Below are 20,659 nucleotides of genomic sequence, written 5' to 3' on the forward strand. Positions count from 1 at the left end.
TAGAAAGAAGTTTGATTCTTGCACCGTCTTCGGCTGATTTTTCTCCTTTGCCTAGTAGGGCCTGGCACATGGAATAGTGACGGATATAAGAATCAAATCTATTTGATGTTTCTTACAGTCATTAAGAAAGCCATTAACTTCTGCCTTCTTTCTAAATTCATCCGATATCATCTTTCACACCATCAGCCATGGCTCAAGAGTGCACCAGTCTTGCAACAAAGAGGTAGCTATATGCTCTCTCATCTTCTTTTTTTCCTTGAAGAGTTGTTAAGAGAATCATTACGTTCTTAAAGTATTTCTGTCTCAGGTATGCAGTTGTGACAGGAGCAAACAAGGGGATTGGATATGAAATATGTAGGCAGTTGGCTTCTAATGGGATTTTGGTGGTGTTGACAGCCAGAGATGAAAAAAGGGGTCTTGAAGCTGTTCAAAAGCTGAAAGATTCTGGCATCTCTGATGACCTTGTGATTTACCATCAACTTGATGTGGTTGACCCTGATAGCATTGTTTCCCTTGCTGAATTTGTGAAAAATAATTTTGGAAAACTTGACATCTTGGTATGAAGTAATGAATTTCTTGGGCTAATCCTTTTATTTATTTATTTATTTATTTATGTTTGTCTGATAGTTTCTTGAAAATCTTGTAACCTTGTGCAGGTGAACAATGCTGGGATTGGTGGAGTTGCACTAGAGGCAGATGCTTTTCAAAGAGCCTTTGAACAAGCTGGTGAATTTGTAAGTCTTCATATTGTAATGACTAATCACTCGGAAGATCATTGCCTGTTCTATCTATATTTACGTAACCCTTTGATAGACCAGAAATCAGGCATTGGAACTAATTATTGCTTGTAATCATCATTTAACGGATATTGAGGTTATTTTGAGTAGTAAATTAAGTAGATTTTCGTTTGTTTCCGTGGATATGATCTATGAAGTGTTGGAGAGGGTCTAAAATTCTTTTGTTCAAATGCAGCCATTTGGGGAGCAAGTGTGGGCTGAAATTGGAACTCAAAATTATGAGATGGCAGAGCAATGTGTGAAAACAAACTACTATGGTGCAAGAGGAATGGCTGAAGCACTTGCGCCCCTCCTACAGTTGTCTGATTCACCAAGAATTGTAAATGTCTCTTCAATGCTGGGGCTTTTAAAGGTACACGACTGTCTTTCAAGAATGGAGTCTTGGTATTTTGGTCCATATTGAAACTAGCAGTTGTCTTATCTTGAAATTTGGCCGAGTTATTTCTCCTCTTCAAGGAAACCCAAATTTGACTTCTAGACTGGTTGATGTGCAGTAACATTTATATGCTTTCTTATTCTGAATTATCGTACTTTCTTTATGGTAATGTCCAAGAATACAACTCCTAGAAAACATGATTTTTCCTATAATCTCTGTTTGTCATATTCTCCCCTGCTTGGTACTTTCATGCACACATTGTTCCGCAAATGCAAATTCGCCTCCTGTGTTAGCTCATAACAATTAACATTACAGGAATAGTCTTGTATTTATTATCCTCTGAATTTGTGTTTCATTCAGCTCAGACTAGTACTTGCAGCATTTCTATAAGCAGTCTTACCAAAGTTTTTTTTCCCTGTTATGTGGCTTAGAACATGCCCAATGAATGGGCCAAAGAATTGTTGAATGATGTTGAAAATCTCAATGAAGATAGACTAGACGAGGTTGTGAACGAGTTTCTTAAAGATTTTAAAGAAGATTTGTTGGGATCCAAAGGCTGGCCAACTTATCTGTCTGCCTATATTGTTGCTAAAGCTGCCATGAGTGCCTATACAAGGATTCTAGCCAAGAAGTATCCAAGCTTCCGCGTCAATTGTCTCTGCCCTGGCTATTGCAAAACTGACATAACTACCAACACCGGCCCCTTCACTGCTGCCGAAGGAGCCGAAAATGCTGTGAGATTGGCATTGCTGCCTGATGGTGGGCCTTCTGGTTTTTTCTTTTATCAGAAAGAAATGCTACCGTACTTTTGAATGAAAATCAAACATGATAATCATGATGTAGAAAACGGCTACAAGATATTGAAAATTTTCTCGTCGATGTATTTTCACCCCAGACAGGTTAAACTGAAAGATGATATTGTCTAGATGTGTGAGAAGTTGCAGTTTATCTTCCTGTTATATATTGAACCAGATTCATGTCCTGTGGAATAAAATTTTGGCAATGCTCCAATTATGAAATCCTGGAATACTAAGCATCAGGTCACATTTGACAATGAGTAGATGATTCTGATGGATAAAGTAGTTTCACAACATTATGTATTATTGGATTAAACTCAGGTTTGAGCTAAATCTATGCATATGAATGAGACCGATAAGTCCTTTATTATGTATTTTCACATCAAGCTAACCTTAATTAAATTATAAGGATCATCCAATAATTTTCCCTATCCCTGTTATCCTATTTGTATGATCAAGGAGTACTCGCGCATTGAAAAGATGTATTGCAAGGGAGGAGAAAATGGAGCTGTCCTGATGCTTACCCAAACAAATTTCAATATGCCAATTAATCAGTTTCTTTGTTTCGATTGTAACGAGCATGATTGGAAGTAACTTAACATATTATGATGAGATTTGGATTTATATAAATTGCCTATTGTAAAATGCAAACACATTCTTGGATGCTCACACTCTGTCTTCATCTTCGTCTTGTTTTAATTTGTATGTCTGAGAATTGAGGACTCGGAATCTGTTAATGATGGAAATAGAATTTTATGTTGATGTATGTGAAGGGTGCCGGATAGTTGTTTTATTTATTTATTTTTAATTTTCAGTAGTTTAAAGACGAAACAATCAATGCAATCAATATATATAAATATATGCGCGCGCAAGACAGACAGCTTTATGCATCAGCAGATTATTGCTATGCCGTGTTAGGTTTTCAAGATATGGAACTCGGCTAAATAGGCAGGACAAGAAAGAAGAAACAAAGTTGACCTATTCTCAGTCCTCCCACTAGAGAGTCAAGAATATACTGCTGTGATATTAAGCTAACCACAACACCATATAAAAATGAATCCGTAATGCTCATATTTCAGTACCTCATCATCTATGGAAGAATCAACAAAGAGGTGAGAATCATTACTTGTATCTCCAACACTTCCTACATGGCTTCTGATGCCGTTAATCTCTCTTTGCTGACCACAGTTTTTTTTTTGGGAAAATTCTTTTGCTAGGTATGCAGTTGTTACAGGAGCAAACAAGGGGCTTGGTTGGGGAATAGTAAAACTGTTGGCGTCTAAGGGGGTGATGGTGGTACTAACAGCTAGAGATGAAACGAGAGGTCTTGAAGCTGTTGAGAAACTGAACGAATCTGGTCTCTCCGATCATGTGGTCTTTCATCTGCTTGATGTAATGGATCCTGCAAGTATTGCATCTCTTGCAGATTTCATCAGAATTCAATATGGAAAACTTGATATTTTGGTACGACCGAGATTTACACAAAACCTGTGGTGCTAAAGTCAGTTTAGCGTTAATCTTCTCAGTTTAATGAATTGCCAGATGGAAAAGTAAAAGTTCGGTTAAGTTTAGAAATTGTCTTCATTTTGATTTTCCTGCTTCCGTATTTCTTCAACCTCACATTCAAATGAGGAAGTGGTTTAGACAGGAAGGCGTCGCAGTAGAGGGTTCAGTAAAAAAATTCAAAATTGTTATGCTAACAACTTCCATTGTTATTTTTCTTTGTAGTAAATGCTGAATGGAATATTAATAACTCATGATCCTCGAAACATCAATAAATGACTATACAGTTACTAAGGTCAAGGGATATAAGGTTCTTGAAAATAGTTCAAACGAACCTGATAAATTGTTCATATTGCTGAGTTCTGTAATGTGGAAGAACTAAGACATGATGGCTGCTTGAAACATATGCAAGTGAACAATGCAGCGATCCGTGGAACCACAATAGACTCGGACGCTTCAGCAGCTTCAAAAATTACTGGTACAGAAGTAAGTACTTTCCTCAGGATTTATCTCAGTTGAAACTAAACACGAGTTTGGAAATGGACATGAAAAGCACGTTTATTTGCAGAATTAAGCTTAGAAACACTTACATGGAGTGAATAATATTTTATTTTCTTTTCATCAACTGCAGATGTTTATATTGAGTCAAGGATAGCATCCTAACATTAAGAAGTTAAATTACGGGAGAATGTTTCTTAAAAATATAGAGTTTCTATTTTATTCAGGACGATTTGCAGAATGTTTGGAAGAAGGTATTGATTCAAAATTATGAGTTAGCAGAAGAGTGCCTGAACACAAACTGCTATGGTGCTAAAAGAACAGCTGAAGAGTGCCACAATGTTTCTTCCTTCTTGTCAATGCTGAAGCTATAATACTAAAGCAACTCTCATTTAAAAATAAACCGTTTAAAGTAGGGGTAAGAAAAAGGAGGACTAGGGTAATTCTTTAATTTGCTTTTAACTCACAAGTCAGCTGAGCTGAAAGCAGATGATTCAACTTAAAGTTAATATCCACAAAGATGTTCACCTAGCGTCGTTTTTCACGTTTTTCAGAATATACCAAATGAATGGGCTAAAGGAGTGTTCAGTGATGTTGATACCTTTACAGAGGAGAGAATAGATGAACTATTAAGTGTATTTCTAAAAGATTTCAAGGAGGATTCTTTAGAAACCAAGGGCTGGCCAGCTTTACTGTCAGCCTATGTACTCTCAAAAGCAGCCATGAATGCTCACACAAGGATTCTTGCCAAGAAGCACCCCAATTTCTGCATTAATTGCATCTGTCCAGGGTTTGTCAAAACAGATATGAGCAATAACACCGGCACCTTATCGGTTGATGAAGCTGCAGAGTATCCTGTGAAATTGGCGCTGCTTCCTGATGGAGGACCTTCTGGCCTCTTTTTCATTCTGGATAAGTTTTCTTGTTTCTGAATGCAAAACAACCCCACTATGATCTTGGATAAATTAACCTTGCTGAATGGAAAATGAATAGAACAGCAACCTGTTCTATGCATTTTCCTTTCAGCAAGATTAATGTAGAACCTGGTGACATCTTAATTCTCTTTGTCAATTTACCTCGGAGACCCATAATAGAATAAGAGAGAGAAATAGCTAGAGAGAAAAGGGAGAAGCTGTCATGGATTATAATCGCATGTTGCTTTCCTGTAATATGTTCCAAAATTATCAATCTGTACAAGTATGTATAAATATTCTGGGATTGATTCAAGTAATCCTAAGCGTTTTGTACAATGGACCCTAATATCAGAGAAATAGTACTAATAAGACAACAAATAGCTGGGTCTAGAGATATGTTTGATTATAAAGACTTTAAAGCTGACCCATAAGACTTTAAAGCCTTGTTTTGGCTGTTCTAATTTTGCAAGACAAAAACTTTTTTTTTTTTGTTAAAGTGTATTTGTCAAATACAATCTTAGCTTTGATTATGTATTTTTTTTCCTTTGTATTTCTAATTCATTGCCAAACAAACCCTAAAATTTTTTAAAAAATTATGAAAAAATTCAGAGACCATTTTAAAATTATTTGTGGAACCCTCGTATATTTTTCAATAATTTCATTTAATATTTAGACTGTAAAATTACACTATAAGATACTGACTTGATATTAAATATAATTGTTTTTCTTTTAAATTTCAGAAAAATACAAAAAATTCAAAATTCCTTATTTAAAAAAAATACAAAAACAATTTTTTTTGTGCATATGGCTAAATTATAAAACTTTTCATGCATATTTTATAAAAAAATAATTATCATACTTTAAAAAATACAAAAATTAATTAATAATTATCATAACAAGTTTGTGATTATCCATTAATATTTGGTTAAAATCTCAAAAATACCACAAAACTTAATTTGTTTAACTAATATTTGGGGTATGAATTTTACAATATAATGCATATTCCCAATATTAAATTAAATGAATTAACAAAAATAAAATATTAGGAATTAATTGTAGACTTTAATATTTGGGATATAAAATTACACTATAAAGTATATCTTCGAGTATTAAAGATACAAAATAAAAATAAATATTCCATTAAAATTTGGACCTTAAAATTATTAGATTTTAGCTTAATAAGATAGAGACCTTCTTACTAAGAAGGATCTGTCTTGAGCCCATAAAGATAAAGATCTTCTTATTAAGGAGGATCTACCTCAAATTGTTAAGATAAAAACTTTCTTATCAAGAAGAATCTTAAACAGACCAACAAATAAAAACATGACTTAGAAAAAAACAATTAATCAATAATGTAGCTTACCATAGGTAGGATTTATTGAAAATAATGTGTTTTTCTTATGCACAACTAATTTTTTTACCCATATTCTTGCATACCAATATAATTTTTAGTAACCATAATAGTAAATAGTGATCTCATAACCTTTAAAATTATAATTTTATAATTAATCCCAACACATCCAAAATCTTCACGATGTAGAGAGGAAAGATCCGACATTCAGCACCACGCACGCAATTGACATTGTGCACTAATAGTTATTCAAAATGTACTTGATAGCTAACTGTTGTTTTTGGTTTAGCCATTGAAGTGTGCTTGTTGAGTTTTGCTATATAGCACGGCACGAATTTGGTGAACCTATTTAATAACATGTTGATTTTCTTGCATGTATAGCTGTGGATGCTTCGATATTACTGGTTATGGCACTTAAACTCCTGCAATTATTAATTTTAATGGTTGCTATGGCCTATGGACAGACAATTCACACTACTTGCTCATAAATATAGTTTTCAAACCCACTTTCTATTCGTTAAACCAGTACTGCTGTCAAAATTGGACGAGTTGATTTAATAATAATCTAATAATTTGATCAAATGAAGATGATCCAATGAACCTGGTTGGAGTCCAACCATGTCAAAAAAACAAAGTGAAATCCTTTCTTTTCTTTTTCGTTTTCGTGTTTCACTAAGAACATAGAAAAAAGCTGACACAGGTGGACCTAATGACGTGATCAATTAATTATCTTGATTGGATCAAACAGTTTGATAGTTATGCATTCAATCAAGGACCCACTAACAATATATATAGATATAGATATGGGGCAAGAAGAAGCTCCCACTTGTAGACTTTTCTTCAATCTCTTTGGCACTGCTGAGTCCAGAACAGATGAACACCCCAACGCTTTCCAGTCCACAGTAGATATAACATCCATACCTAACACTCCCATAAAGCCAGCCCTGTGTTGTGGTTTTATTTAAAAAGGCATGGATTTCAAGTGAGGTGATGAGAAAAGTAGAGTCATATGAGCCATCGCCATGTGGGGGGTTTCGTGAGGTAACGAAGGCGTGTAGTAAAGGGATTAGGAAGTGTAGGTTCACCGCTTAGATAGTCTTAGCAACAAGGAACAAATGAAAGGGTAGCAGATACAAGAAATCAATGGCACACGTCTGCTATTATTATTGAGGTTTCTTGTTATAGAGAGACAATGGCATGTTGATGCCACTCTAAAGTGATGTAATCGGTGCATTAATTCTTATTTTTGCTTCTGGAAGTAAGATCGATCCCTTTTGTCTTGGTTATATGTGGCCCCCGCACCGCCAGGATTTTCTTTTCTTTCTGTAATGATATTAAACCCAGGAAATCGTCAACATTGTTACCCAATGATACCATCTTTGAATTGTACTAAGCTGAGGTAAATTGGTTGGAAGTTAACCCAGTTGACTGGTCAAAATTCAGATTGATTTAAAAAAATTAAATTGATTTTAATTAAATGTTTTTTATATAAAATAAATTAAATAATAATATATTGGATTGATTCAGGTTAAATCAAGTTAACTCGTTTAACCTATGATTTAGATCATGGTTCTCATTGGGTTTAATAACCTTCTTTTTCTAAAATTTATTTTTTATTTAATTATATGATTATAAAAATAAATATTTTTAGGAAAGACAACATATAAAATTATTGAGAAACAATATATTTCTTCAACCTAAACTTCATTTCCTTATCAATGTATCTCTTGACTATTTGAAAGGAAGCATGTTTTTTTTTTTTTTTAACTATGAGCAATGTTTTTTAAATAAAAACCTATCATAATATCAAAATTAAGTTTTTTTAATTATTATTTTTATTATTAGTTTATGGGACGTGGCCCCACTAGCCACCTTGTCTTCACCCCTGGTCCACTATTTATTTATATAAAAAAATAAATGATGTTTTTTCTGTTAGTTCAAATTCTAGTCACCGAAGAAGTGGTTGAAAAATAAGATTAGGGTTTTTTTGAACCCAAAAATCTATTTTTAACCTATTTTAACTAAAAAAAACATTTAATAAACATCTTTACTACCTTAATAAACAAATTTTCAACCCAAAACATCCATAAATCAATTCAAAAAAATAAAACTAAACCCATACAAATTTTTTCAGTTTCAATCTACTTTTTCTAGCAATATAAAAATTAAAAAAAACTTTAATGACACTATCTCGTCAAGAGAAAACAGTGACATCAAATTTAACTTCTTTGCTTACTGAATTTGGAAAACCAATCGTTTTTTTTTCCACCGCTTTCTAGAGACCTTTTATCTCTCTCATATTTCAAATTGAAGGATTGAATGTGAATAAAATAAATTTTTGGATCAAAATATAAAAGTTCAAAACTAAAAAGATCAAAAATAAAATTGGAAAAATCTTACCGGTAATTAAAAAAAAAGGATGAATAGTATCTAAAAAGAAAAAATATCTTTTCTTACATCATTGTCAATTTTGATCCTTGAATTTTTAAATTTTCTTAGGTAATAAAACCGAATTTTTCATGTAAAATCAAGTACCTTGTAATTAATAAGATGTCGAATAATAAAATTAAAAAAAATTAATAACCGAAGCAGGAAAAAAAATTAAAAGATAAAAGAACCAAAAACGCAATTGAAATCCAGTGTCTTTTATGAGGTGATGAACAATGAAATCACCTTCTATTTTAGATATTTTTTAATAAAAATCTTTAGACTGACCTGGAAGTTCTAATAAGTGGACATTGTTATTAGCAGGAAGAAATTCATGATATGAGGGTTCTGTTTGATTTTGACTACCTACCTGAATTGGTTATACAAATCTTTTAAGTTTTAACCTTTTCCATTCGACTTATTGTATTTCTTTTTGCAGAGAAATGATTTTGGGAATTTTATCTACCAAAGATCTCCAATATATATAAAAAAATTGATAATTAATAGAAAATAAACAGATTGGTTTGGTCTCACGTGTATACAAGAAAAACTAATTAATTAATTCATGTTGCCACCTGATCCTTCGCTTGAGTGAGTTTATCCAAATACGAGTTGACTGGGTCACCTTCTTCTTCTCTACAACTTCTCTCACCTACTATATACTCTGTACCATGGTTGGACACTTGATACACCAAACCTACTAAACTCCTCTCCCTCCCTCTCTATAAACTCTCTGCAAAAGCAGTGGTGCAAGGACCGAACATTCACAAATGTCCGATTCAGGACATTCAAACATGTCACAAGGAAAAGGACTGCCACCCTTTAACCATAACAACCACCAAATGGAGCTCCAAAATTATCCTAGAAGATCCAAACCATCTCTTTCTCCCACTCTTGCCGAGCTCCTAAAGCGTGTAGACGATGCGCAAAGCGACACATGCAATTACAGCACTCCCGTCCATCAGCATCAAGTCCTTGAGCTAGGATTTGCTTGTAGCTCTATGCCACCATTAACCCCTTTTGTCCTTTCTTTTAACAACTTGACATACAGTGTCAAAGTTAACCAAAAACTGTCGTTTCCATTCTGTGGAAAGGACTCTTCACTTGGTTCTTCGGATACATCTAGCACGAAGGTTTTGTTGAATGATATTTCAGGAGAAGCAAGAGAAGGGGAAATTATGGCCGTTCTTGGGGCTAGCGGGTCTGGTAAATCCACATTGATTGATGCACTTGCTGACCGAATTGCGAAGGAGAGCTTGAAAGGTTCTGTGACTTTGAATGGTGAGGTCTTGGAGTCAAGGCTATTGAAAGTGATATCTGCTTATGTTATGCAAGATGATCTTTTGTTTCCTATGCTTACTGTGGAAGAGACGCTAATGTTCTCGGCCGATTTCAGGCTTCCTCGCTCCCTCTCCAAGTCGAAAAAGAAAGCAAGAGTTCAGGCCTTGATTGATCAATTAGGCCTGCGTAATGCAGCCAATACTGTGATTGGAGATGAAGGACATAGAGGCGTGTCAGGAGGTGAAAGAAGAAGAGTCTCCATTGGAATTGACATTGTTCACGACCCAATTCTCTTGTTTCTTGATGAGCCAACTTCAGGGCTTGATTCAACTAGTGCTTTCATGGTTGTTAAGGTCTTGCAGCGCATCGCACAAAGAGGAAGCATTGTAATCATGTCCGTACACCAACCAAGTTACAGAATTCTGACCTTACTTGACCGTCTGATCTTTCTTTCACATGGACAAACAGTATATGCTGGCTCTCCAGGAAGTCTTCCAGAATTCTTTTCTCAGTTTGGACATCCAATTCCTGAGAATGAGAACCGAACTGAGTTTGCTTTGGATTTGATTCGTGAACTTGAAGAAGCTCCAGAAGGAACCAAGACGCTTGTTGAATTCAACAAGTCATGGCAAGTCATGAAAAACCCCAAGAACAGAAACTTCAACGCACCCAAGCTTTCACTTAAGGACGCAATAAGTGCCAGCATTTCGAGAGGCAAACTGGTCTCTGGTGCCCCAAATAATTCAAGCTTGACATCTTCAGTTCCAACCTTTGCCAATCCACTTTGGATTGAAATGATGGTTATAAGCAAAAGATCGTTACTAAATGCAAAAAGAATGCCTGAATTGTTTGGAATTCGCCTTGGTGCTGTTCTTGTTACTGGTATAATCCTGGCCACCGTTTTTTATCATCTTGACAACTCTCCTAGAGGTGCGCAAGAGCGATTGGGATTTTTTGCTTTTGCCATGTCCACTACTTACTACACCTGTGCAGAATCTATCCCTGCCTTTCTGCAAGAACGTTATATTTTCATGAGGGAAACCGCCTACAATGCTTATCGTCGCTCATCCTACGTTCTTGCTCACTCTCTAATCTCGATTCCCTCTCTGGTTGTACTTTCTATTGCCTTTGCCGCAACAACATTCTGGGCAGTAAGACTCGATGGTGGGTTTTCTGGGTTCTGTTTCTTCTTCTTCACAATCTTGTCTGCATTTTGGGCTGGAAGTTCGTTTGTTACGTTTCTTTCAGGAGTTGTCTCTCATGTTATGCTGGGTTTCACCATTGTGGTTGCCATTTTGGCCTACTTTCTTCTCTTCAGTGGGTTCTTTATCTCTCGAGATCGAATTCCTTCGTTTTGGTTATGGTTTCACTATATTTCTCTAGTGAAATATCCATATGAGGCAGCTTTGCAAAATGAATTTCATGATCCAACTAAATGTTTTGTCAGGGGCGTGCAAATGTTTGATACCACACCTCTTGCCGCAGTGCCATTGTCATTGAAATTGAACATGTTGAAGAGCATTAGCAACACTTTGGGCATGAACATTACAGGAAACACCTGTGTAGTCACGGGAGCAGATATTCTTAGGCAACAAGGGATAACAGATATAAGCAAATGGAACTGCTTGTGGATCACTATCGCTTGGGGGTTTTTCTTCAGGATTCTATTTTACTTTGCTTTGTTGTTTGGTAGCAAGAACAAGAGGAGTTAAATTATTCTCATGCTAGTTATTGATTACTACAAAATCCATTGATGGTTCTTGGCTTCTGTACCAGGAAAAAAAAAAAAAAACCCAAAGCATGCTCACAGCTTTCCTTTTTCTTCATATTCTTAGGAGGCTTATTTTGTATCCGTTCATTTATCATTCAGAAACTATCTTTCTCAAAATTCATGATCAAGTTTGATGCAATTCAATCAGTAGAGAACAATTGACTGGCCATGGACGATTCGGAAAATTTTGGAATAAATCATGCTACCCATCAATGTTTTTTGAAACATTAATAATGACTTCGCATGATAACTGAGGATATGGATTCTTCACATGACTAGAAATAAACTAATGGTTATTGATAGGATTTGCTAAAGCAATAGCAACAGTCAAATGCAATATACCTGCTGGAAATCTGTGCAGGGGAACAATGCAGGGTTGGGCAAAGTATTTAGACTCTGATGCTTTAGCAGCCTCAAGGTTTTCTGCGGATGGGGAAAGGGCGTTGGGGACTTGAAACTAGTTTAAATCAATTACATGAAGTTGCATATCTAAAAGTATTGAATAATCATAAAATCTCTGCCTGGGTGTTTCATCAGTTGTCTACACTACTTGATGGGCTTTTCCATTGTCACACTTGGTCAGTTTGACATTATTGCTTAGAATAGTCCCTGTCACTCACTGGTATACCTTAACTAGACCGCCGCCATCATCTTAGTCCAATCTCCTTGCCAATGACAACCAAGATCCTCTCCTCTCTGCTACAAACTCAACCACAGCAGTCCTGAATTCCAGTCTCCATCCTCTCTGCTGGAAATTCAGCCACAGCAGTCCTGAATTCCAGTCTCCATCCTCTCTGCTGGAAATTCAGCCACAGCAGTCCTGAATTCCAGTCTCCATCCTCTCTGCTGGAAATTCAGCCACAACAGTTCTGAATTCCAGTCTCCATACTTCTGCAAATCCACTTCGAAGTCAGAGGCGGCGCTTGAGGAGCATCCTCCGCCTGTGTTCAATCAGTCAGTGCGTACACTCCAAGCGCCACTACTGCCCCTTTCTGTTCCACCCAATTCCAGCGGTTTTCGGTCAAGTTCCAGCAGCTCTCAAGAGGTTAACTTCAATCCCATGTGATTTACCCTTTTTTTTTAATGATTTGTATCTAAATGCAATATTTTGACGGGGCTTTGATAATTGATGCAAGTTTAAATTTTTGTGGGGATGTTGAGGTGTGAGAGTGCTGAGATTTTCATATGTACAAATATGTTTTGATTTACATGCATCCTGCGTTCAGAGTTTACACATGGTTGAAACTGCAAAATAATTATCATGTGCGAATAATGTTTTGACAAATATGGTTAGAATCATGAACTGCATGTGTTTGTGTATAATTTTTTTTTTAAAAAAAAAATGGTAGGAAAGTTTCGTAAAAAAGGAGGGGTCTTTTGATTTCATGTTTGTGTCTTTGTGCATGTAATTGTTTGTTTCTAATCCATGAAAAAAAGAGGTTTTTCGTTAGAAAAGAATTTATAAGTCTTTGTGTAATGTTTTGAAAATAAAAAATAATAGAAAAAGGTAATAAAGCCCTTGGAAGCTTAGAAGTAAATATAAATAAATAAGGGGTATTGTGGTAATTAAATAAAATTTGATAATTATAAATAGAGAGGAAAAAAAAAGAAAAGGAAAGAGTGATCTGAAATTTGAGAGTGAGAGACGACAGGAATAAAGAAAAAGGAAAGAAGGAGAAGAGAAAAGAGAGAAAGATAAAGGAAGGAGAAGAGAGCTAGAGGAAATAAGTTTAAAGGTAGGATTTCGATTTTGATATATATAAATGGGTTTTCTTTTAGCTTTAAATTTTTGTTTTGTTGAATATTAGGATTTTGAAGATTGTATTTTGGATTTGATTGATGAATTGATTTGAAAGTTATGGGTTGATTGTTATGAGTAATGAGTTATTTAGTTGATTTTGAAAGATTTTAGGTAAAGATGATGATTTTGAGTTATAATTTGTTTAAATGAATGAAGTTGAGTTAGAAATCTTGATATAACAGTAGATGATCTGTGAAAATTCTGGGTTTAAGGTTGAAGATGACAAAAATTCAGTTTGGTCCCTTAATTTATGAAAATTACATTTTAGTCCTCAAAATTTGAGAAAATTACAGATTGGTCCCTGGAGCATAATCCGAGATTCTGGACAGAATAAAAGATGAATTATGGGCAGAATTCCAGTATAGTTATGAATTTATAATACTTTCAATTTGGTCCTCTCATTTGACAAAAATTACAATTTGACCCTAAAAATTTGATAAAATTCTAGAATGGTCCCTGGAGCCTAATTAGAGATTCTGGACAGAATTGAGGTGAATTATGGGCAAAATCCTAGTATAGTCATGAATTTATGACATTTTTAGTTTGGTCCTCCAATTTGACAAAAATTACAATTTGACCCTTAAAAATATGATAACATTCCAGATTGGTCCCTAGCTGTAATATTAGCTTTTTCAGATTGGTTTGATGAATAATTGAGGGTTATTTAGTGAATTATTATCAATTTTTATTAATTGTTTTCTTATGAATTAGATTTCAGCAAAACCGTTTAATTTTTGGGTTTTTGGAAAAAATAACTAATTTAGTTTAATAACATTTATGGTTATGGAATAGACCCTTAGTTAAGTGTATTAAATAGATTGTATGTTCTTTCGAGTCGTTTTTGAATATCTCATTTGTATTCAGACAATCCTGATATTCAACCGGCGGGACATTAGTAGGATTTCTTTCGGTATCTGCTTTCGAGTTCTGTTTACTTTCAAGTTAGATGAGTGGATAATTTTCCATATGCATGAGAAATATTATAAATATTTGAGTTGTTAATATGAATTGGATCATGCTTTTTGATAATAAATATGTTGATTATTATCCTTGTTACGATGGAGCATGATTAATTGTTAAATCTGAATTCTTGATATGAACCAATATATATTTTGAATTGACTTTTGAATTGATAACTTCTCATTTGATTGATGTCATGAGTTATGTCTTAAGATATGAATATGTCTGTTTGATTATGATTATGAACATATGGTATGCTAGTCAGAATACCCATGCTAACAGGGTAGTGTTAGTCTTTGTGCACATCGTATATGAACCCTAGTTGGTTGGGGAAGCAACCAACCTGTATTGACTGATCATCCCACAGTACGGAGCATCATTCTCATTGCATTTTGATTTTTTGACGAGTTTTACCTTATAATATTCTTGTTATGTCCTATTTGAGAAACCTTCCTATAAGAACCTAGAGTCGTAATTATAATATGTTCCTCATTGTTGTATTATCTCGTGTGTGTGTATTGAACGTTGTCTACTCACTGAGTTGTTGAACTTACCCTCTCATTATTTATCTTTTTAGGCTTATAATTTGTTAGTAGGTCATTTTTATTGGACCTTCAAAACCTTTTTTTTTGTTGAAATTTGTACTTTTTTTTATGTTTAGTTAGTACTCCACAACTATGAATTTATATTAACTTTTGTATTAAGACAATCAAATTATATTATAAAGTTAATTTTGTTATTCGTACTGCGTTGAACTCTGATTGAGTTATTTAAAGGAAAAGTTTGTATGTAAGTTTGGGTTCGTATAGGTATGGAATCTTAGAAAGAAACCTTATCTATATACCGGTCATGGATCCGGAAATCGGGTCTTGACACTTTGATTTTGTGTTTGTGTGTTCATGTCCGTAATGAATAAAATGTCTTTTTAGAAGTGAATATAATTTTTTAAAAAAAAATGGTAGGAAAATTTCGTAAAAAAGGAGGGGTCTTTCGATTTCATGTTTGTGTGTTTGTGTATGTAATTGTTTGTTTCCAATCCATGATAAAAAAAAAAATGAGATTTTTCGTGAAAAAGAAATTTAAGAGTCTTTGATTTTGTGTTTTGTGTTCATGTCCGTAATGAATAAAATGTTTTTTTTAAGAAGTGAATCCGAATCGGTGAGGATCATGGATGCCTTGCAATACCTTTCCAACTTACTTTTTGTATAGATAATGACTCGTTATCCTACAAATAAAATAACATTTAAGGTGATAATATTTTTTTAAAATATAATAACACAAAAAAAGGTTAAAAAAATATTTAACATGTCCTTATATTTTATATCTTTTAATTTATTTTATGTTTATTTCTTTATTTATTCATTCCTTTTTATTATTCTTTTTTTTTGTTTCTAAACATTTTATAATATATTATTAGTTGATTGGGACTAAGTTTATGTGACCCCAAAAGTCCATTGAGGATAAGTGATAGCCCATGATCTAAATATTCATCATCTTACGAGTTCAATGTCTGTAATTTCCGGAGGATTGGGCCTTCAATCCCACCCAGATTTCAAATTACTTTTTAAAAAACTTAGGTCTAAGTTTAGACAAATAATTACTAGTTAGAATATAATCAGCTCTTTGACTGAGAATCTTTAATTACTGGTTAGAATTTTTAGTTACTATAAACTAGGTGGTAACACGATTTATGAATTATGACGCCGTCTGTATTTTTTTTTTTTGGTGCTACGTTCATCTCTCATAATCCATTCATTAGTTAAGTGGTCCTCATTCCAGCCAAGAGTTGTCCAGTTTGCGATTTTTTCTTCTCGTCGGACTACAGAAACTTGGAGTGGTACTACTTGATGACAGCATAAACAAGGCAAGAGATTACCTTAACCGTGGATCAAAGCTGCAAAACCATTACTGTGGACAAAGAGACTTCAAGCTTGTGTCACTCCTGAGTTCTCAAATCCTATCATCAATGGCAGAAGCAACCAAGAGGTAATCTTTCATTACACGCATAGCCCCAATAATTAATAGCTGCTGCTTCTTGGTGACATTATTTTTTTATTTTTCAGTTATGCAGTGGTTACAGGAGCAAACAAGGGTATTGGGTTCGAGATTTGTAGGCAGTTGGCTTCTAAAGGGATTGTGGTGGTCTTGACTTCCAGAAATGAGGAGAGAGGCCTTGAATCTGTTCAAAAGCTCAAGGAGTCTGGTCTCTCAGATTTTGTGGTTTTTCATCAACTTGATGTGGCCGATATCAACAGTATCGCTTCTTTGGCAGATTTCATCAAAGGCCAATTTGGAAAGCTTGATATCTTGGTATGATTAAAGCCTAGTTTCTTCAATGCTCTAAATTTCTTGTTCTTCTTCAAAAACTCAAATTTAAAATTTTATTCAATTTTTTATCTAATCAAAACTATATATTATATATAGCAATTCTGCTTATATACTAGGAAAAACATTCTAATCAAAGTTGGAAAAAAAAATCTAAACCAAATAAAATAAATAAACCTAAATCAACAAAAAAAATATTATAAATCCTGAACAATAATGTTTGGGCTTTTATTTCAAGGTCTTATCAACCTTCGATGACCAAGGAAAGTTAACCCAAAAGCAAACAAGGCATTTCAAATCTCTTAGCAAAATTTCATCCTCACCCAACAGTCAGATCAAACTTTATATCCCTTAATATAAAATTGTGAATTGTGAAAAGATTTCTTACATTAGTCTCCTCGGGTTGCCAGAACTCGTCAGTTCTAGCCATATATGTGTCTACGTTGTTGCTATTGTCGACCATTAAATAAAATGTTAGCACCTTGCACGCGCTCCACTAATTTGTAGTGTGCTAGCACTGTATAGTTGGCCGACTTAGATATAGCAGGCTAAGAATAAATTCTCAAAACATTCTAAATCTTTACATAATCATCACTGGTCGTTAATGACTTATTCCAAGTTGTATCATTTCTCACCTCATTCTAATTCACTATAATCTCATTCTTCTCTTCCTCCTCAATAAATTAGGATAAAAACAATATATTTTACTCTTATTCTCAGCAACTACCCGTTCTTTCCTAGGCATCAACAGTATATGCTTCCTCTTTACACTGAAGGTATACGCATTACGTTGTTTGCCATGTATAACATTCGTATAATATTTCCATGACCCACCTAATAGTCAATGACACATTCACAGTAACCATATCACATGAAAAACTATTAAAACAAGATAATGTTTGTCTATAATTACCTTATTGTCTTAATTAAGCCAATTTAGTTTGTAGGGCATGTGATTTTTTTCTATTTTAAGTTACAACTTATTTACTAACTCAGCCAACACCATATGATTAGATTACATACATATCTAGTCCTTAATGGTATAAATATAAAATCTTCAACCTCATTACAGTAATTCATCCTACATAACTTTTTCAGTGAAACTTGAAATATATAACAACAATCATCCATAATTATATGAAACCTATATAAAATATTAATGACAACATGTATTAGTTACTAATATGAACTAAAAAAAATTATTAATACCTAAATAATTAGTTACGATTAGTTTAACTGAAAGTTATTCAATTTATTTTTATAATATGCACAGGTGATATTTTGGGTATATTACCTTAATATTTTTGTTTGTGATAATGATACATTATTTTTTTTCTTGTTTTTTTTTATTTTTTGATATTCAACTGTAATTCTCTTGATATTTCGTGATAGAAAATTATTGTCGCAAATAACAAGGGAAATAACAATATATTCCTTCGGTGAAAGTTATTGTTATTTACCAACAGGTTTTCATCCGTCAATATATCTGTTTGTATTCGACTATTTTCTGTTCCAACTCCACTGTCTGATGAAAATGTTGGAACTATGCACAGGTGAACAATGCAGGAGTAGGTGGAGTCAAAATAGATGGGGATGCTTTAAATGCTGCCATTTCGGGTAAGGTAAGTCTCTAAATGAACTATGTTTGCTGAAGTTCAAAGGAAGAGTAATTAGCTTTACCGTCAGTTGAGGTTAGACTTCTTAACTGTCTGAAGGGTGATGTCGAGGCTGAAACTTTTGTATTAGCCAAGATCTAAGAATTTCCTGGAATCTCCAGTCTTCGCTATATTTTCTCTCAGTAATTCATATAGGATCATGCAAGTTACTGTGTTTTTCATTTTCTTAGACATATGCGGCAATTACATGTGCTGTTTAGATCAGATTTACTATACAAGACTTTTTCCAGATTTGTGGGATAGGCAGACAGGATCATGTTATCACCTCGAAAATTCCTTCTCTTGTATGATTGCAAGTGATGCATATAGCTGCCAAGATGATTGAGTTTCATTTCATTGATGCAGGAAGGTGCAAAAATCAATTGGAGTGAATTTATCACTCAAACTTGGGAGTTAGCCGAAGAGTGCCTGAGAATAAACTATTATGGTGCAAAGAGAATGGCCGAAGCACTTATTCCCTTACTCCAATTTTCTGATTCACCAAGAATTGTTAATGTTTCCTCTTCCATGGGAAAGTTGAAGGTGATACCTTACAAGACTTCTCAAGAAATAATTCGGTGTTTTCTTGGTGAAGAAACTCATTCGATATGATTTCAGTTTCTGACTGGGTTAAAATCCAACTAAGTTGAAACGAAAGAAAACTTCTGGAAATGCAGATCTTCATTCATCCACTGAAAATCTTAAACAGGCTTTGCTGCACTGCTAGATGTTTGTGGTAGGAGCAATCATTACTGACTTCTCTTGTGATGTCTTTACAGGGTGTATCAAATGAATGGGCTAAAGGAGTGCTAGGTGATGCTGAAAACCTTACAGAAGAGAGAGTGGATGAGGTTTTGAGCAAGTATTTAGAAGATTTCAAAGAGGGTTCTTTGGAAACGGAAGGCTGGCCTGCTATGATGTCTGCATATATACTCTCGAAAGCAGCTATGAGTGCCTACACACGGGTCCTGGCCAAGAGGCACCCAACTTTCTGTATCAACTGTGTCTGCCCTGGTTATGTTAAAACAGATATAAACTTCAATACAGGCATACGTCCTGTTGAAGAAGGTGCTGAAGATGTAGTTAGGCTAGCTCTGCTGCCCAATGGTGGTCCTTCTGGTTGTTTCTTTGATAGGACGGAGGAGTCGCCTTTCTGATCGGGTGCTATCCATCTCTACAGAAACAAATTAAACCTACACCCCTCTTGCTTACTTTGTCAGCAATAATATCTAAGAATATACTATGTTTTGATTTACATGCATCCTGCATTCAGAGTTTACACATGGTTGAAACTGCAAAATAATTGTCATGTGTGAATAATGTTTTGACAAATATGGTTAGAATCATGAACTGCATATCTTTGTGCATATGTTTGTGTATAATTTTTTTAAAAAAAAAAATGGTAGGAAAGTTTCGTAAAAAGGGAGGGGTCTTCTGATTTCATGTTTGTGTGTTTGTGCATGTAATTGTTTGTTTCTAATCCATGATAAAAAAGAGGTTTTTCGTAAAAAAAAATAAAAATTAAGAGCCTTTGATTTTGTGTTTGTGTGTTCATGTCCGTAATGAATAAAATGTTTTTTTAGAAGTGAATCCGAATCCGTGAGGTGATGGATGCCTTGTAGTCAGTGTTTTTAAATCTGAACATTCAATGCTAGGATAATGAGTTTTGACTAGATTACTCGGACTAATTCTATTTATTTTTATAAATTACTCGGACTAATTCTATTTATTTTTATAAATTAAAATAATATTTTTTTAATAAAAAAATAAAAAATTATTAATAAATTTTTGATCGGATCATCCAGTTAACTCATCAGATTAGTCATGTTTTGGTATGACACTTTAATAATATTTTTTTTTTTTTAGTATAATTAACTTCTTGAGAGAGAATCTTTAAAAATTAGTTAAATTACTATAAACTTCATATGAATTTTCATAATTTCATTATGATATTGGGGGAGACACTTCAACAAACACAAAATCAATCAAGTATTCTTTCATACTATCCTTTCGTAATCCACTAGGTCTTACTAAAGCCTCACGATTTATGAATTATGATGTAGTCTGTATTTTTTTTTTATGGTGCTAAGTCATCTCTCATAATCCACTCATTACTTAAGTGGTCCTCATTCCAGCCAAGAGGTGTCCAGTTTGCCATTTTTTCTTTTTGTCTTGTTGTATTATAATTTTAAAATCCGGCCTG

At 34.1% G+C, this 20,659-nt stretch overlaps 4 protein-coding genes across 6 annotated transcripts; all 4 read left to right on the plus strand.

Annotated features, from left to right (window-relative positions):
- Nucleotides 1-27: 27 nt before the first annotated feature.
- LOC133691459 ((+)-neomenthol dehydrogenase-like) lies at nt 28-2,192 on the plus strand. The gene is made up of 5 exons (XM_062111973.1): nt 28-223; nt 308-557; nt 657-734; nt 973-1,149; nt 1,605-2,192. The coding sequence occupies exons 1-5, from the start codon at nt 189-191 to the stop codon at nt 1,983-1,985; spliced, it is 921 nt and encodes a 306-aa protein (XP_061967957.1). The 5' UTR covers nt 28-188; the 3' UTR covers nt 1,986-2,192.
- An 870-nt stretch (nt 2,193-3,062) lies between these two features.
- Nucleotides 3,063-4,903, plus strand: LOC133691068 ((+)-neomenthol dehydrogenase-like). Its single transcript, XM_062111398.1, has 6 exons — nt 3,063-3,082; nt 3,188-3,434; nt 3,637; nt 3,886-3,959; nt 4,199-4,340; nt 4,527-4,903. The coding sequence occupies exons 1-6, from the start codon at nt 3,063-3,065 to the stop codon at nt 4,901-4,903; spliced, it is 861 nt and encodes a 286-aa protein (XP_061967382.1).
- Nucleotides 4,904-9,320: 4,417 nt separating this feature from the next.
- On the plus strand, nt 9,321-11,836 carry LOC133691952 (ABC transporter G family member 20-like). The gene has a single exon (XM_062112580.1). It carries the CDS (start codon nt 9,434-9,436, stop codon nt 11,654-11,656), a length of 2,223 nt encoding a protein of 740 aa, XP_061968564.1. The 5' UTR covers nt 9,321-9,433; the 3' UTR covers nt 11,657-11,836.
- A 758-nt stretch (nt 11,837-12,594) lies between these two features.
- On the plus strand, nt 12,595-19,711 carry LOC133692402 ((+)-neomenthol dehydrogenase-like). Of its 3 annotated transcripts, none has more exons than XM_062113305.1 (6): nt 12,595-12,760; nt 16,256-16,462; nt 16,540-16,786; nt 18,355-18,423; nt 18,823-18,999; nt 19,236-19,711. In XM_062113305.1, exons 2-6 carry the CDS (start codon nt 16,443-16,445, stop codon nt 19,611-19,613), a joined length of 891 nt encoding a protein of 296 aa, XP_061969289.1. In that variant the 5' UTR covers nt 12,595-12,760; nt 16,256-16,442; the 3' UTR covers nt 19,614-19,711. The 3 variants fall into 3 exon arrangements, with proteins under 3 accessions (XP_061969289.1, XP_061969286.1, XP_061969287.1); XM_062113302.1 differs by lacking the exon at nt 12,595-12,760 and adding an exon at nt 13,319-13,451; XM_062113303.1 differs by lacking the exon at nt 12,595-12,760 and adding an exon at nt 13,342-13,451 and having other exon boundaries at nt 16,236-16,462.
- Nucleotides 19,712-20,659: the final 948 nt, after the last annotated feature.

The sequence above is a fragment of the Populus nigra genome, chromosome 4 (genome assembly GCF_951802175.1).
Source record: "Populus nigra chromosome 4, ddPopNigr1.1, whole genome shotgun sequence".
Lineage (NCBI taxonomy): Eukaryota > Viridiplantae > Streptophyta > Magnoliopsida > Malpighiales > Salicaceae > Populus > Populus nigra.